At 54.3% G+C, this 16,205-nt stretch overlaps 2 protein-coding genes across 2 annotated transcripts in view; both read right to left on the reverse strand.

Annotated features, from left to right (window-relative positions):
* Positions 1-1,056, reverse strand: part of SOX15 (SRY-box transcription factor 15) — a 2,917-nt gene extending 1,861 nt beyond the window's left edge. Inside the window, exon 1 of the mRNA XM_019805114.2 lies at positions 85-1,056. Within this exon, the coding sequence (XP_019660673.2) occupies positions 85-617 (533 nt within the window). The 5' untranslated portion in view covers positions 618-1,056. The remainder of the gene's footprint in view (positions 1-84) is intronic.
* Positions 1,057-2,125: 1,069 nt separating this feature from the next.
* FXR2 (FMR1 autosomal homolog 2) lies at positions 2,126-16,199 on the reverse strand. The gene is made up of 17 exons (XM_034646975.1): positions 16,032-16,199; positions 10,258-10,310; positions 9,820-9,913; positions 9,371-9,442; positions 9,128-9,276; positions 8,767-8,860; positions 8,166-8,282; positions 5,881-6,051; positions 5,681-5,759; positions 5,024-5,133; positions 4,688-4,774; positions 4,171-4,393; positions 3,826-4,023; positions 3,539-3,739; positions 3,350-3,445; positions 3,118-3,218; positions 2,126-2,823 (listed from the first exon to the last, which is right to left on the reverse strand). Exons 1-17 carry the CDS (start codon positions 16,110-16,112, stop codon positions 2,728-2,730), a joined length of 2,022 nt encoding a protein of 673 aa, XP_034502866.1. The 5' UTR covers positions 16,113-16,199; the 3' UTR covers positions 2,126-2,727.
* Between the last annotated feature and the right edge of the window lie 6 nt (positions 16,200-16,205).

Raw genomic sequence — 16,205 nt, forward strand, 5'->3', positions numbered from 1 at the left:
CCCCCCCCCCCCCGCGGCAGCGGCCCCTGCTTGGGTGGACTCGGGGTCCCTGCCGGTTCCTCCGCCCGCTGCCCAGGCGCTCACCCGTATCCGCCAGGCAGGTAGGTCGTGGAGTAGTTGGGCGGCTGGTACCCAAATCCTCTGCTCCCCTGGGCCGTCGCGAACCCGGGCCCCCAGACCGGCCCGCCGGCAGCCACGCCGCCGCCTCCCGGGCCGAAGTGGGGCGGCCCGGCGCCCGAGGTCTTGGTCTTGCGCCGAGGCCGGTACTTGTAGTCGGGGTAGTCGCGCAGGTGCCGGGCCCGGAGCCGCTTGGCCTCTTCCACGAAGGGCCGCTTCTCGTCCTCGCCCAGCAGCTTCCACTGCGCGCCCAGGCGCTTGGAGATCTCCGAGTTGTGCATCTTCGGGTTCTGCTGCGCCATCTGGCGGCGCTGCGCGGAGCTCCACACCATGAACGCGTTCATGGGCCGCTTCACCTTCTCCAGCGGGAGCCCACCGGAGACCCCTGGGCTCCCGGCGCCCTCCCGCTCCCCGCAGCCGGAGGACGAGTTGGCAGGGGCCGTGGGCGCAGGAGGCTGCAGGCCCCAGGCCTGGTCGTGCGAAGGGCCGGGAAGCGCCATGGGGGCGTGGGGCGTGGAGGGAAGTCTTGAGAGGGCGTCCTGCGCGCCCTCCCCTCCAAAGCGGAACGTCGATGCCCAAACCCGGTGTCCTCAAAACGCAAGTGTCTTCCGAGTGTGGAGTCGTTCCAGGGGAACTCGTGTCCTTAAAAAGTAGGCGTCGTCCCCAAGTTCAGAGTCCTGAGAACGGAGCCCCTGCTCCCAGCCAATCAGGCGCACTTCGGAGCGCCGGCGCCCGACCCGCTGCCTGGTACCCCGCACCGCGCACGCTGCGCTCTCCGCTCCGGATGCCGCGAGCTGCCCGACCCAGCCCGCCTTCCGCGGACGCGCGCCCCGTCTCCGAGCAGTCCCGGGGCCCGGCCGCCACCGCCCCTCTCACCTGGCCTCAGCGTCTGGGGCTGGCGGGTGGGCCAGACCCGGGAACAGCTTTTAACCTGACTCCTCCCCACTCCCCTCCCTGCAGACCGCGCCTCCTTAAGGGCGCCAACGTCCCCCTCCCTTAGGCAAACCCAGGTGTCCTGTTCCTCCCAGCCCCCAACACTCCCCTGGGGCACCACGCCCCCTCCCCACCCAAGACCCAGTTGTCAAGCCTTCGAGCCCCAGGAGCTCTGAACGCCTTCCCCTCCCTTCTGGAGCTTTGGCAATTTAAAGTCAATTCCTTTGCACAATGGGATCAAGCACAGGGAATCAAAAGCCCTCAGGGTCACAATTGAGCTAGGAGGAAGTTGGGAACACCCCACCCCCTACCCCAAACCCTTTTCTGGTGCCTGCTGCTCCTCAAAGCCCTGACCTGCCCCTGGGCCAAGACAGGAGGCAGGCCGTTTCTGTTTCCTGAGTCATCGCAGCAGGTGCTCAGGCGGTGAGTCAGCCCCTTTCTCCAGGTGAGAACACTTAAGCCCTCCCCACTCCAGCCCCCAAACCTCGCTTTCGCCATGGCGGGTGTCATCTGCAAACCTGAGTCTGAAGGAGGGGCCGGGCCGGGGACAACCCCCCGCCGCCCAGGACGCAGCGCTGAGCAGTATGGATGCCTGCGAAGCAGCCTGGACCCAGAGCAGAGCCAGCAGAAATGAGGGCTGGACCCCTAAGTCTCAGAGGCTGTCTCGGGGAGCCTGGCTCCCCATTCTGCCCCAGGCCCAGCCCAAGCCCCAGGCCCCGGGTAATCGGATTAGGCAGCTGGCCTTGGCTCTCAGCTCTTAGCAGGACCAGCTCCAGCTCGGAGCAGCCCTACCTAGCCCACTGTGACTCAGGGCAGAGGAGTGGCCCCGCTCCCTCTACCAGCACACCTGGGGGAGGGGAGAGGCAACAAGACACAGGCCACAAGCCACTGGCCTCCGCTGTAGAAAGGGACTCGAGCCTGGGAACACAGGAATGCCAGGAATTCCCAGAAGCAGAGGATTTTTGGAACACCAGAGAAGCCAGGTGTGGAGAAACAGGAAACAAGGCCAGGGCAGGTCCATCCTAGAGAAACTGATGGATCCAACTGGGGACAAGGAAGGTGCAGGAACCACAGAGCCATTTGGATTTTTTTATTCTCTTTTTAAATACTGTACAGTGAAAAATAAATACGCAGTCTCATCCACCAGACAAGGTTGGTCCCCCCTCCCCTGGGGGACCTTGTCACCCCCCTTCATACATACCCCTGGTTCTACTCCAAAACCTTCCCCATGCCTCCCACCCACTTATACCCTTACTATCCCCGTCTTCCACAGTGATGAGGCCCCAGAAATGGGGGGTACAGGATGGGAGGAGGGATAGCAGGGGAGCCCCCCTGAACTGTCAAATCTGGGTGGGTCAAGGAGCACCCCGCACCAGCAGGCGGAGAATGGGGGTGTTCAGAGAGATCGGGGCATTAGAGGATAAAGGCACATCCAGTCTGATGGGGAAGGAGAGAGGCTCCCCTCACCCTGGGGGTAGGGCGGACAAGAGGGAGGGGGTATGACCCTGTTACACACCCCTCCACTAGCTCCTGGAGGTTGAGGGGGGACCCAAGCTGCTGTGCCACCCCCCTCCCCCCTAGATAAGAGCAGCTCCAGCGCAGGTCGGTCGGGCCTGTGAGGGCCATGGTGTTGGGCAGCAAGCGAGATGGAGAAGGGAGGGATGCGGGCTAGAGGTTTTATGAAACCCCATTCACCAAACTACCCAACTCCAGGGGGGCAGAGAGCTCCCCATTCTCTGAGGGGCCCTTGGGAAGCTTGCTGACAGAGTCGCCCTGAGGGGAAGTGGGAAAGAAAAATGGACAGGAAGGAAGGAAGCCGGTCAGTAGAAATTCAGGTACTGCCATCCCCCCACCATCCTAGTGCCCCCGGCGGCCGGCCCCTGACCTGCCGCTCCAGGGACTCTTAACAGGAACCCGGCAACTCCGCCAAGCTTCCCTCTTTCCCATCCAAACCTTCCCCTATTCCACACGCAGCCTCAACTCCAGCAGAGCCTTCTCTGCGAACTCCCGGCACGCCCTGCCCCGGAAGGAAAACGCGACTGGGTACATCACGCCCCACCGGCCTACCTTCTGTCCTGAAAGAGCGTCCTCTGAGGGTTTAGTGCGCTCCAGGGGGGGCCGCTGGCGGCTCTGGGATTCTGCTCGGGAGATGTAGTCAGCCACGGTCACTGCAGAAGGCAGAGGACGAGTTTCAGACGAAGCTCGTATCCAGCTCAACACCCACCAAGCCCCAGCCCCTGGCAGAAGTCACCCCGTTCTCTCGGCTCTGGGCGAGGACGCCGGCACTGTGTCCGCTGACCTGGCTGACGGTCTCCACTGATGGAACCATCCGTCCGGTTCCCACGGTTACGGCGGCGGCGGCTCCGGTTCCGACGCTGGGGTCTCGACTCATCTTCTGCGGGACAGAGAAAAGCCAAGCGGTGCGTCTCATCTCCGTATCTCTACTCCTGCGCAGCTCTAGCTTTTCAGACCCAGGCCCGGCCCTTACCCAGACCATTCTCCGTCATGCTGGGCCCGTCAGACTCCAGGCCTCCATCCATGACCGTCCGGTCCTCATCCGTGCGGCGGCGGCGGGAGCGGCGGCGCCTGGCACTTGCTGGGGGGGGTTCCCCAGGCTCCGAGTCCACTGGGGGCTCCGGTTCGGATGTGTCCAGTAGGCTGTAGGGATTACTGTCTGGATCTTTCAGCACTGGTCAGAGGAAGAGGAGAAAGTGGTTATGGGGCGTCCCTCACCCTTCCTTCTGGCCTGCACCCACAAACCCTGCCGTCTGGTACCTGAGCTGATAGACGAAGCGTTGTATCTCGTGGTGGGCCGGGGGGCAGGTGGGGGTCCCCTACCCCGGCCCCCAATCGGCCGCCTCCGACTTTCTTCCCCACGGGTTGGGGGATCCCGGTCACCTGGCCCTGCTCGGTTGGGCTCCTCCCTCTTCTCTGATTCGGTCTCCGAAGCAGTGGACGGGTCCGAGCTGGGGCCTGAAGCACACGGTGCGCTTCAATCCGGGTCACTCGCCCCACCCCAGGGTCCATCCCCCAGCCAGTCGCAGCTTCCACGTGTCTGCCACCCTTTCCTCGAGATTCCACCCAGACCTGTGTCTCCCACAAGGCCCAGGGCCACCTTACCGTAGGCGGGACCGCCTGTCCTCCGGCCCCGGCCGCGACCCCCGTAGCTGCCCCCGTAGGTTCTCGTAGTGTGGAGCGAGGAGGAGGAGCTCTCGTCCGTGGCGTATCCGGTCTTGTCGCTGCCGCCGCTGCCCCGCCCACTCCCGGGAGGGCGGAAGCCCAGCCCTATCTGCCGCAGCTGCTCGTCGATCTGCAGCCTCTCCAAGCGAAGCTGCTCCACCTCCTGGTGGGCACCGGACGCAGACAGATCAGGAGGACCAATGACTAAGAGGCCCACCCCGCGGCGTCCCCACTCGAGCTTCTCCACCCGACTGCCCTCAACTCTCAGGAAGGCGAGGAAGACACTGGCTAAACAAGGAACGTTATGGGATCCAATGCCAGGCCCCAAATTTCCACTCCGTGGCTTCCGTTCTCCTCAGAGACAAACTGGGCACCGCAGCTCCTAACTTCACCCACCAGCAGCCTGAGCCTGCTTGCTACAGCCGGACCCTCCGCTCCCGGCCTCCGGCCTGGGTACCTGCAGGTAGGAGAGATGGTATTCCAGCAGGGCCTGCGCGTTGCTGATACTCTCCCGGGTGCCCACGAATATGAAAGGAACCATCCCCTGCAAGCAGAGAGGGCGGAGGGGTTAGCGGGAGAGTCACGCAGGTACCAACGCCACCGTCTCCTCTGGAAGCTCAGCCCGCGGGATCATTCTGGGCTCTGCATCTACTAGGGGGACACAGAAGTTCCCGTCCCCCGCGCCCCAGGAGCCCCCATCCTCCACCCTCCAGAAACCCTAGCGCCCAGAGAAGAACAAGATAACAACCCCACCCACTTCCGGAGCCCATCTCTCGACGCAGCTGCCCCGTACCTCCTCCCTGGGGTTCTTCTTGTCATTATCACCTTCCACTCGGACCCTCACCACGCCAGATTTATCCACGATCTCCTGGATCACTTTCCCGTTCTTTCCAATCACTTTGCCTGAATGGGTAAAGGAGGGATTAGGCTGGTTGGTTTTTGTTTTTTGTGGTTTTTTTTTTTTTAAAGATTTTATTTATTTATTTAACAGAGATAGAGACAGCCAGGGAGAGAGGGAACACAAGCAGGGGGAGTGGGAGAGGAAGAAGCGCCCATAGCGGAGGAGCCCTGATGTGGGGCTCGATCCCATAACTCCGGGATCACGCCCTGAGCTGAAGGCAGATGCTTAACCGCTGTGCCACCCAGGCGCCCGTTTTTTTTTTTTTTTTAAGAAAAAGCAAAAACAGATTAAGATCAAGTCTTCCAGCTCCTACATATGGATTCTGTTTAATTATTCTCCTGCTTCCAAGTTTCTGGTGAGTTTTCAAGACAAAACACTACAATCCCTGGCAACCTGTTCTTCCATTTTTGTCACTCTTCCGACAGACTGTTTGCTCTGTCCTTGTGACACTGGAAGTCCGCAGGGGGTGCTGAGCCCAGAACAGCTTTAGGGGATCTCACACCTGCCCCACCCTGCACTCTCTCCTGTGGGTACACACCCTCGACTCACCAACAAGGTTCCTGGGCACTTGCACGGAGTCCTCAGAAAACTCAAGGTAGCTCCGGGCCTGTCGGCACGCCTCAGGGGTCTACGAGGGGAGGGGAGGACAGTTGTTACTCAGACATTCATCTCCCTGCCACCAAAGTCAGGGAGGGAGGTCCGCCGAGGCTCACCTCTCCCCACCCCCAAGGGCCCTGTCTTTCGCTGACCTCCCCATAGATGCGGAAAGTGCAGGTCTCTTCACCCAACTCGATGGCCGTCACCCCAGGTACTTTTCGGGCCTGCTGGATGTTGGCACCGTGAGTCCCGATGGCCAGGCCCATCAGGTCCTCTCGCACGGTGAACTCCTCCTGGAAGGCAGCTGCCAACTGCTTACTTGTCTGGAAGGAAAAGGACACGGTGGGGTTCGTGGCGGTGGAACCCCAGGCACCTGTCCTTCCTGGGTACCCGACGGTATGCGAAAGCCAGCCAGAACCACCCTGGATCCACAGACCACTGGGACCTGTATGGAGAGCTCAGGAACCTTTCATCCCACCCCCCACCTGGCGACCACCAGTGCTTCGCAGGGAGGGATGGCTCATGAGGGCAGCGCTTGGGCTGGAGCCCCCAAGTTCTGGACGTGGCTCTAACACCTATGTGACCGTAAACACAGCCCACTCTCAGGGTCTCTACTCTGCCATCTGCTGCACGACTACACCTGACTCACCCCACCCCCAGACTCTCAGGAGACTAAATACGGTTATGATAATAATAAAGTCAGCATAATAATAACATAAGGTGTGAAAGGCCCTTTCACAAGGTAAATGCAAGAGTAAGGAACTATGATTACCTAACCAAACTAGTATCAACTCCCAAAATAATGAGCATAAAGTGAGGGGCTGAGACGTGTGTAAGGAGCTATGGAACAGGACACAACCATGTCACTTCTCAACCAGGCCGTAGGCAGCTGAGCACAAGGGCAGGAGGACAGGGAGGGTTCTGGGAAGAGGGAATCCTAGCTAGAAGCACCAAAAGGAAGATATCTGAAAGGGGACATTGCTGATCCCAGTCCACTACTCCTCCTTACAAGACGGAGGGGAGCGTATTACAGCAAGGACTTACACTAGGGAGAAGAGAAAGCGGACACAAAGGGACTACACTGGGTGTTCAAAGCAACCGAGTTAGGGCGGGAGGGAGAGGATGTACAATGATTTACAAATGTCCTCTAGAGAAGTCTGCCAAGAGTTTTATTGCTTAAACTGCCTGACGGGTACAAGGATACCTGTTGTGTTATCTTTGTCCTTTACACAAGCGATATTTCAAAATAATTTTTAAAAGAATAGAAGAAAAAAAAAGAATAAGCTCTCTCAAGAACAGACTTTGCACGTATGGCTATGTCAGCTAGCTGCACTTTTTAAGAGATTTTATTTATTTATTTGAGACAGAGAGAGAAAGAGAGAGAGCGGAGAGAGGGAGCTTGCACGAGAAGGAGGAACAGAGGCAGAGGGAAAGGCAGAGTCTTGAGCAGGCTCTGAGCTGGGCATGGAGTCCAAAGTGGGACTCAATGCCACGACCCCGAGATCAGGACCGGAGCCAAAATCGAGTCAGACGCTCAGCCGACTGAGCCCCTGGCGGCCCATATCTGCCACTCTTTACCACACTGATCAATACAACCTGACCCTAGGAGAGCTGACGTCTACCTCTGGTCACAGGGAATCTGCTCGTCGGGAACCGGAGCAGACACACTTTGTATCATCTCGGGGTGATGATGAATTTTTACTTGCCAGCGCCCTAAGTAGCAGCATCCCCGGAGAAGTGAAAGATCGCCGTGCCCCGCAGTTTGCACACGCTCAGAGAAAAGCCCCCCCAAAAGATGAGTTCTCTTGATAAATGGACAGGACGGAAGCACATGCACCCTACTTGGGTAGGACAGTAAGGTACCTAAGAAAAGGGAACCTGACCCTTCCACGATCTCAGAACTCAAAAAGACCTCACAGAAATATTCTAGTCCAACTACCTCGTTGTCACAGACAGAGAGAAAGCTCGGTGAAATCAAATGATTTGCCAAAGGTCAGTATCTGACAAAGCGAGACTTGGGATTTCAAGTCCAGTGGTCTTTCCAGCGTATAAACGGTTCTCAAATATACCCTGCAAAGCGGTCTGATTCTCAGAGGTGACTTGGGGAGGCCAGTGAGGCCGGGGCCACAGCCCCCTCTTCCACTTTGAGACCGAGCTGCTCGGATTGATCTGTTTGAGGGACTGTGCTTTCAAGCAAAATTTCATTTGATCAAAGGGTGCCGTGGTTAAGAAAACAGTGTGGAAACAAGTGTACTATTCTACCACGGTGGAGCTCTGCCATCTGGAGGGGTCTGGGACGAAACAGCAGACCCAGGTTTAATGGCCCAGAAAGGCCTCAGTCCTTTTGTTCTGTAAACACAAGAGCATGGGTGGAGGATGGGATGGGGAGGGGGACGACCACAATGCCAGTCGGCAGGAAAAGTGGAGCAAAACTCACCTCTAGGTGCTTGGTGGCCTCTTCGTTGCGGGACATGAGCAGCAGCTTGGTGCGCAGGCTTCGGAAATGCATGTCACCGAGCAGGGAGGCCCGCTTCACAGGTGCCTCTGTGGTCGACTGGGAAGGAACCAAAGGAACCGTCGTTAAAACGGACTTTGAATACACACTGGGGAAGAGCCAGGAGCTGGGAATCAGGATGCCTGAGGCTCTGGAAAAGGACAGGAGTTGAGAAATGAAGTGAGAGAAGAGGAAAATCATCGTCAGCCTCCCGAGGGCCTGCTAGCTGGACACCTAAGGGAAGTGAGCGCAGGCCGAGTTGAGAGCTGCAGTCTATTTGCTGAGAGTCCAAATACACACGGGAGGGTCCAGCCCCGACTGCGACGTGATGGCCACGCTAAAAAAATAAATTAAGGTCAGAGAGCAGGGAAGACTAAGGAAACGTGGGGCTACCTGGGCCTGCAGGGGTCAGGAGCCATAAAGAGCCTTCTTTGACAAATAAAGAGAAGCACATCTGAGCTCCTTCCTTTCTGCAAAGGAGTTCGAAAGGGAGAAGGAAAAAACGCTGAAAGGGTTTACATGCAAGTCAGGCAGAATCACTCACCAGAATGAAGAGCTCACTGTTCGTGATGTTGAGAAAGATGCAGTTGGCCCCCAGTGCTTTCTTGAACTCTTTGTGGACGTTTTCATTGGAGCAGCTGCCGAGAAAGAGAGGAGTGCTCAGCGGGCACCGTGTGGAGCGCAGCCAAAGGTTCAGGGGAGAGACAGGGACGACAAAAATGAGAAAAGAGGAAGGACCGCAGTCAGAGAACAGGGACGAAGAAAGCGAGGGACTGGGAGCCAGAAGGGCTCTGGAGCCTCAAGCGAACAGGAGGGAAGACTGACAGTGGGCGTGGGGCCTAGGAGAAGGAAGGGCACACAGGAGGGCTGTCCAGGGGGTCCCCACCCCGACATCCCTAACTCACGCCTCTCTCAGATCCTCAGGCACGGCCATGGTCACCTTGAAGAAGCTGCCTTTGGTCGCAAGGGGATTGGGATTCACTGGCCGGAGCCGTTCCAGGGTGACAATCTCATTGTAAGTGGCATCACAGGCAGCATATTCGATGACATAGAACTGGCAGAAAGAAAAAGAGGAGGAAACAAGCGTGGATGACCCAAGCATCTGCCTCCCCCCTTCGGTGACTAGACAAGTGCTTCCCATCACTCACATCTCCCTTCATCATCCGCACGCGGGCCAGCCACCAGCCGCAGGGCTCCTGCTCGTTGGCTCGAGAGTAAACCTGGAGGCGAGAATAAGAGACTGAGGACCGCCCGAAACACCAGCACGGACAGGCGCTCAGACAGCTGGGGGGCACGCTACACCGAAACAAAGGAAACTGGAGCAAAGAGCTGATTAAAAACCAGAGGATGCTGTTACCATAAACGGAAGAAAGGGACTCCCCCGAACCTGGGAAGCTCCCCGAGAGTTTGATCACAACAGTGACAGACCAGGAACCGGTGCATTTCTCTCTCTACCAGGCTGGGCTAGTAGCTTAGCGCAGGGAGGAAGGAGCCTGAACCAAGCAGCGAGGAGCCTCGGATACTAGTATCACGGCAAGGGAGATGCGGAATCCTGGGAAAAGTGACATTCAGGAAGGGTGGAGCCCAGGGCCCTTACCTCCACCTCATCCCCTTCTGTGATCTCTTTATTATAGTCAGCTGGAGGTGGTAGCCGGACATCCCCAAAAGGAATCTGTCGCTCACTCTGCCAGCTGCAAGGGAACAGTGACATGGAAGCTATTCCGGCTACTGTGGCTGTCCATTTCTTCAGGAAGGGGTTACTGCCTCTGCTGGGCAATTTCCACCTTCCCTGGTGATTCCAGGCCCTGCTTCAGAGCGGTGTCTCCTCTCTGGCCAGAATCTAAATACTAGGTCAAACCTCCCCCACCCTCACCAAATTTCGGCCTGTTCCTCTCCTGGGATCCACAGAAGCTGACCACCCAAACCCCCTGGCTCTCCCCCACCTATTACATGCCTCATAGGACTCAGCCACCCCCTCTTCTCTACTCTCCTTCTAGGACCTAGTATGCTGGATTCTCTATTCCCAAGGTCTTACTTGTTTTCAAAGTAGATGGTGACAGAATCTTCATGGACATCCTTCACAAAGCCCTAGAATGGATTGTACAACGAAGTTAAAAAAAAAAAAAAAAGACAATTTACCACCATCGAGGAGACATTACCTTGAGATTTAGACAGGGACACAATCAATCTAAAGACAAGGCCAGAAAAACCTGTACTGGGGAAAAATATGAATGTCGAGGTAGAGACAAAGGAAATGGTACTGACATGGAAAGAGAAGTGACAATATCCAGAAATAAGAGGAGATAAATTCAACAGAAGGAGGAAACATCACCTGCATGAGAACAGCCTGGAAACAGATGGGTATACTATGGCTCCCACAGGGGCCACCCTATCTGTCTGCCTCCTGTTGTGCTGAGCAACTTGCCAGAGTTCAATTAAAATACCAACCACACTCAGCAAGGCTAAGAATATCCCATGAGACAGTGTGAGGCTGTCCTGGGACACCTAGAGGACATCAGGATCCGCCAAGAGAGAAGGGTCTAGCTCCCCAAGGCAGCAAGAGGCCTGAGCCCGGGGGCCTTCATGCCCGGGTCCTAGCTGAATACTCAGAGCACTGATGAAGTTCAAAACGATGACCACGATTGACAAAAGGAAAAATCAGGACTTCGGAGATGGGAGATTTCTTAATGCTAGACTATGACACACTGCTATGAATCTGAAGAGGATAAAAAGACCCCCAAATCGAGAGGACGTGGGAGAGGAGAGGAACAGGGATGACTGGATAGCTGGTCCACTTCCTCCTGTGTCCTCACTGAAGAAGCCAAAGCTATGTGCTCAATCCTATCCTCCCAACTTTTTTACCTTCTCTAATTTTCACATACTCAGAATTAGGGATTGCTAACCCTGAAAGCCCAATTTATCAATTTGTTCTTTTATAACTGAGCTTCCAGTTTCCTATCTACGAAATCTTTGCCGAATCCAATGGCCACCAAATTTTTTGCTATTTCTTCAAAACTGTTTCACAGTTTTTATTTTACACTTAGGTCTATGATCTGCTTTGATTTAAATTTTGTATGAGGTGCAAGACATGATCAAAGCTCATTTTTTACCCCTTGGAGAGCCAGTCTGAGCGCCATCTGCTGAAAAGACTACCCCTTCTCTACTGAAGGGCCTTTTCACTTTCGTCAAAAGCTGGGAAATACAAATTAATGTATTACTGACGGAAAGCGGATAGGTGGTTGACAGAATTTTTGGGAGTGATGGAAATACCTTGATTTGGGGTGATGGTATGACAGGCATCTACAGAAGTATGCAGACAGGTATCTGTGTCAAAACCCTAACAAAACTATACTTTGAACGTATGTACTTCATGGTTTGTATCTCAATAAAGCTGTTAACAAAAATGAGGGGTTGGGGCGCCTGGGTGGCTCCGTTGGTTGAGTGTCCGACTCTTGATTTCGGCTCAGGTCATGATCTCGGGGTTGCAGGGAGCTGGACGTTGGGCTCCGCGCTCAGCGGGGAGTCTGCAGGGAGTCTGCTTGGGATTGATTCTCTCTTTCTGCCTCTCCCTCCCCAATAAATCAATCTTTAAAATGAAAAAACTCGGTGTTTCAAAAGGCTAACACACAAGAACTATTCCTGAGCTCTGCAGCTAGCTAGGTACAACGGCTGAGCTTAGGAGAGAAAACATGCAAAATGCACACCTGTATCATTCCCACCTCAATAAATGGGCCAAACGTAAATTTGCTATACTACCATTTCCTTATGGGAAAACCTAAACCCAGATTTCACTCCTGACCCCAGCTGGCCATCCTTCTCTCTTTCGGGGTCAGACCTAGTTCTAGCGTCTCACTACGCAGAGCTTTCCTTTGGCCCAAGGCACCTGGCCTCCTCCTCAGCCATTCCCCAGGCTTTCTCCACTCCTCCTTCAGCGGTACCTATACCCTCGCCTACTATTCTGCACTCAAGTCTCCTGAGGCACTTTCACTCCGCACTGCTTGCCCGAGTCCTTCTTCCCTTTTCGGTTCTTCTCTTAGCTCCTTCTTGAGCGCCTTCCTCCCTCTTCCGATAACCGTGAACACGACATCCCATTCCTCTTCTTTTCTCCCTTTATGAGGGTCTGTCTGGATTTCTAGAAACATTTCAACCAGCCTCTTCTACTAACTTTAGCCAATTCTCTCCCTAAAATGTCTATCTCCAAACTTGAAAAGCAGTTTGAGAGAGAGTTAGCTATTCTCAAAACATCTCAGGGATGAGATAAGGGGAGTGGAAGAGATTCCCGCTCCTAGATATGCTCCTTCAGAGGATATGCCCAAGGCTCTACCCAACTGTCCCCCAACGTGTTGGGGCTGGCGGTCAGGCAGAGGTAGCCCCACCACCCCGTCTTCCTCAGCTACCGTGATCCATCCCCAAGGCAGAAATGCAGAGCTCAGAATGGAGTTTCCCTCACATTACTCAGCAGTTCCACCGAACACCACACACTCATACTTCTATGGTCTTTTTCCTTCACATGCTCTCCAGAACAAGCTTTCTCCTCAACTTCGTAGTCCAGTCCAGCCTCTGCTCCTTAACATCGCCCACATCACCCATTTTTTCCTCCTCAAAGAACCAGTGGTAGAAAGTGAGCTCCCAGTTCTGCTCAGTCCGTGCTCGTTAAGGAGAGAAGCAGGTGAGGGCAGGAGCAGGTGAGTCAATCTCCAACTAGATCCAGAGAATGACTCAATCCAGTGGCTGCCGCATATCCTGGCTTTGGCTTATAGGGCCTAGACCAGACAAAGGGAGAGTGGCCCAAGGTTTCTAGATACTTTAGTTTCCTTAAACTAGAAGATACGAAATTAGTCCCCACCTCCACCCTATCTTCTAGTCCTGGGCTCTCAAAAGCAAGGGAGTTCAAGGAGAAAAGCAGCAGAGGTCTGGGTAAAAACCACAGGTCGAAGGTGAGGGCGCGATATGCCTTAAGACAGGAATGGGAATGAGGACATCCAGGCAAGGTCTGGAAAGCTGGATGATTGTGCCCTGAAGGTGAACAGATACTTCACTTGGGAGAGTGCAACTTAAAGAATAAAATACATTTAGGTACCGGCAGGAAAGGAAGAGTTGGTGGGATAGCTACAGGGTAACTTAGATCCCAGATCTGACACGTGCAGGGCTATCGTGGAAGATCAACAATAGGACCCAATTTGGAGACAGGAGAAAGGGGCCTTCCCAAATTTACAGTTCTAGAAGCAATGTAAACATTCCTTGACCCACACCAAAGTCTGCTGAGTCATGAATATTAAATCAGTAGCAAGGTCAGAATGGGTAAGCATCTATATGGTACTGAAAGTTGAAAAAAGATTAGTCTGAATTTAGGGATTTATTGTTGTTTTTAACTGAGCCATGAGGCAGAAAATGCTAACGTGGCCAGAACACAAAATCCCCATCACCTGGCTTTCAGCTCAACTCCAAACTTACTTTCTGATTCAAAGCATCCTGTCCCAGGGGCGCCTGGGTGGCACAGCGGTTGGGCGTCTGCCTTCGGCTCAGGGCGTGATCCCGGCGTTATGGGATCGACCCACATCAGGCTCCTCTGCTGTGAGCCTGCTTCTTCCTCTCCCACTCCCCCTGCTTGTGTTCCCTCTCTCACTGGCTGTCTCTATCTCTGTCAAATAAATAAATAAAATCTTTAAAAAAAAAAAAAAGCATCCTGTCCCTGATTCATCCAAGTCTATCATTGCCATAGCCTATGGGGGAAAAAGATTCAGAGAGAGACTTTCTGTCGGACACGTATACGTGGAAAGGGACACATCTCCCTTCCCATCCGTCCCACACAGTTAATCTGAACTGGATACCAATCTTTCCCAGCCATACTTAGTGCCTATGCTTCCTAGAACAAAAGCAAGTATCATATCTCAATCTCAAACTCAATTTAAGAATCACTTTTCTTGGAACCTAGAATTGAGGGGTGGGACACACCCAGATGAAGGACAAGATACTGGGGGGAAATGGGGCTAAAATCTTACAAGGAAGGGTATTTCAACAAAGGTAACGCAAGTTTGAAGAAAAAGGATACAAGAAACAAACATACTCTATCAGAATCAGAAAGGAATTAGAGACTTTTGCCAAAGAAAACAGAAATGCTACAGAGTCAGGCTAGAAGAAAAAGTCTTCTGAGTTAGAAAACTATGCAGAAAAAAATGACAGAAGAGATCAGTCAGGAGCTTCCTTCAGACATGGAATAAGGTGGTTCCCGGAGGATATACAAGTTTTAGGAGAAAAAGCCCAAGACTTGGGTTGACAGGATAAGTTAAGATAAAGAGATAAGGGTCGCCACAGGCACTGAATAGAAAGAAATCTAGTGAGCGAAGCAAGGCAGAAATGGATAGGCATTTAGGGTGGGTAAAAAAATCACTACACTCAAAGCAACTGAAGCCAGGGCAGAAACCTTCCACTACAAGGGCCAAGATGAGACCCTTCCAATTACAGGACTTTATGGGAAAAGAGCTGGAGAAAGCCACTTCCGAGGGCATGAACGTGGAGAGATCTTTTACAGGAGAAAAGGTCCGAAAGGAAGTGAAAGAAAGGGGGCTCTCCACCTCCCATGGGATAGAAGATATCCCTGCTCTGGCTCCTCAGGATAAAATGAAAGAAGAGCGAAATCAGAAAAGTCTCTGCCACGATTCCAGGCATAAAGTCCAAAGCGGTTCAAAAATAACAACAGTTACACAAAGAAAAATTCCTGAGAGGCAAAAGGGGTCTCCCTCTGGCTTCATCCAAATGGGAAAACAATGTCCTAGAAAATGGACTCAGAATAGATAAAGATGGTAGTAAAAGGAGTTCTAAGGAACCAAATCCCGGGCAAGGAAGAGCTGAGGTAAACAAGGACCCTTTAAAGATAAATCCCCTTCTTTGAAAAAGAAAAAAAAAAAAAAAAAGCGATCAGATTCCCAGATTGAGAGAGTTGGCCAGAAGTGTTCTAGAAGTGGAAATCCTTCAGATCTCATGTGATTCCTCCAGTTTTTGGAGATTATGAACGTGAGGCTTACCCTGCTCCAGATGAAGAACGTATAGGAATGATCTAAAGATAGCTGAGGTCAAAGTGATACAAAAAGGAACGCAGTCCCGTAGAACGGTAGACCAGCTGGCCTTGGGATAAAGGGGTGGGGTGAGAGACTTGGGAAAAGATGCCACCTTACGGCTAGGAGGCAACTTGACTGGTTACAACCCAGAGTAGCTGAGGTCAAAGATAGCAAATGTCATAAATGGATTTTGACCGTTTCTCCTTGGGTTGGGAGCAGAAATGCAGCACGAATGTGGGGTGAGTCTTCCGGAGCCAGGAGGCAGAGGCCTCTCCGAGGAAGATAAAAGGATCTAATATGGGACGGCCTTCCCAAGGGGGTAATAGGGAAGAATAAAGAGAATTCTCCATGTGCTTGGACGGGGCGGGGGGGGGTTGCGATTAAGGTCTAAGGTATGTCTTCTACTGGGGAAACAAGAAAAGTCAACGAGAAGCTGGGAAAATGGGGTCTCCTGGAGGGGGAGGCGGGGGGGGGGGTAGGCGGACGCTGATCCGAACACAATAATGCCCCAATGTTCACGCTCTCTGAGACGGGGGGTTGAGAGCAGGTGTAATTAATAGACAGGCCGAAAATAGGAGGAAGGGGGTTCACTTGCAGAGGTCTCCCCGGGAGGACTGCGGGCAGGAGCGTGGCTCTAGTGCTCGGAGGGCCAGGACTTGGCTCTAGAAGCGCGAACCCGCCCCACTGCCCCCCTCCCCGGCGGGGGGGAGGGGGCCGCACACGGGTGTCCCCGGCCGGCGCGCCGCCTCACCTTGTAGAAGGCCCCGTTGGAGCCGCGCACCTCGACGGGCAGTCCCGGCTCCACGTCCCCCCCGGAGGCCAGGCCGCCCATGGCGCCGCCGCCGCCGCCTCCGACTGCCCCGGCGGCGGCTGCAGCGGCGGTCTGAGTCCGGGCTGGGCCAGGCCCCCGGCGTCTCCCCGGGGG

Source organism: Ailuropoda melanoleuca, chromosome 17 (genome assembly GCF_002007445.2).
Source record: "Ailuropoda melanoleuca isolate Jingjing chromosome 17, ASM200744v2, whole genome shotgun sequence".
NCBI classification, from domain to species: Eukaryota; Metazoa; Chordata; class Mammalia; order Carnivora; family Ursidae; genus Ailuropoda; species Ailuropoda melanoleuca.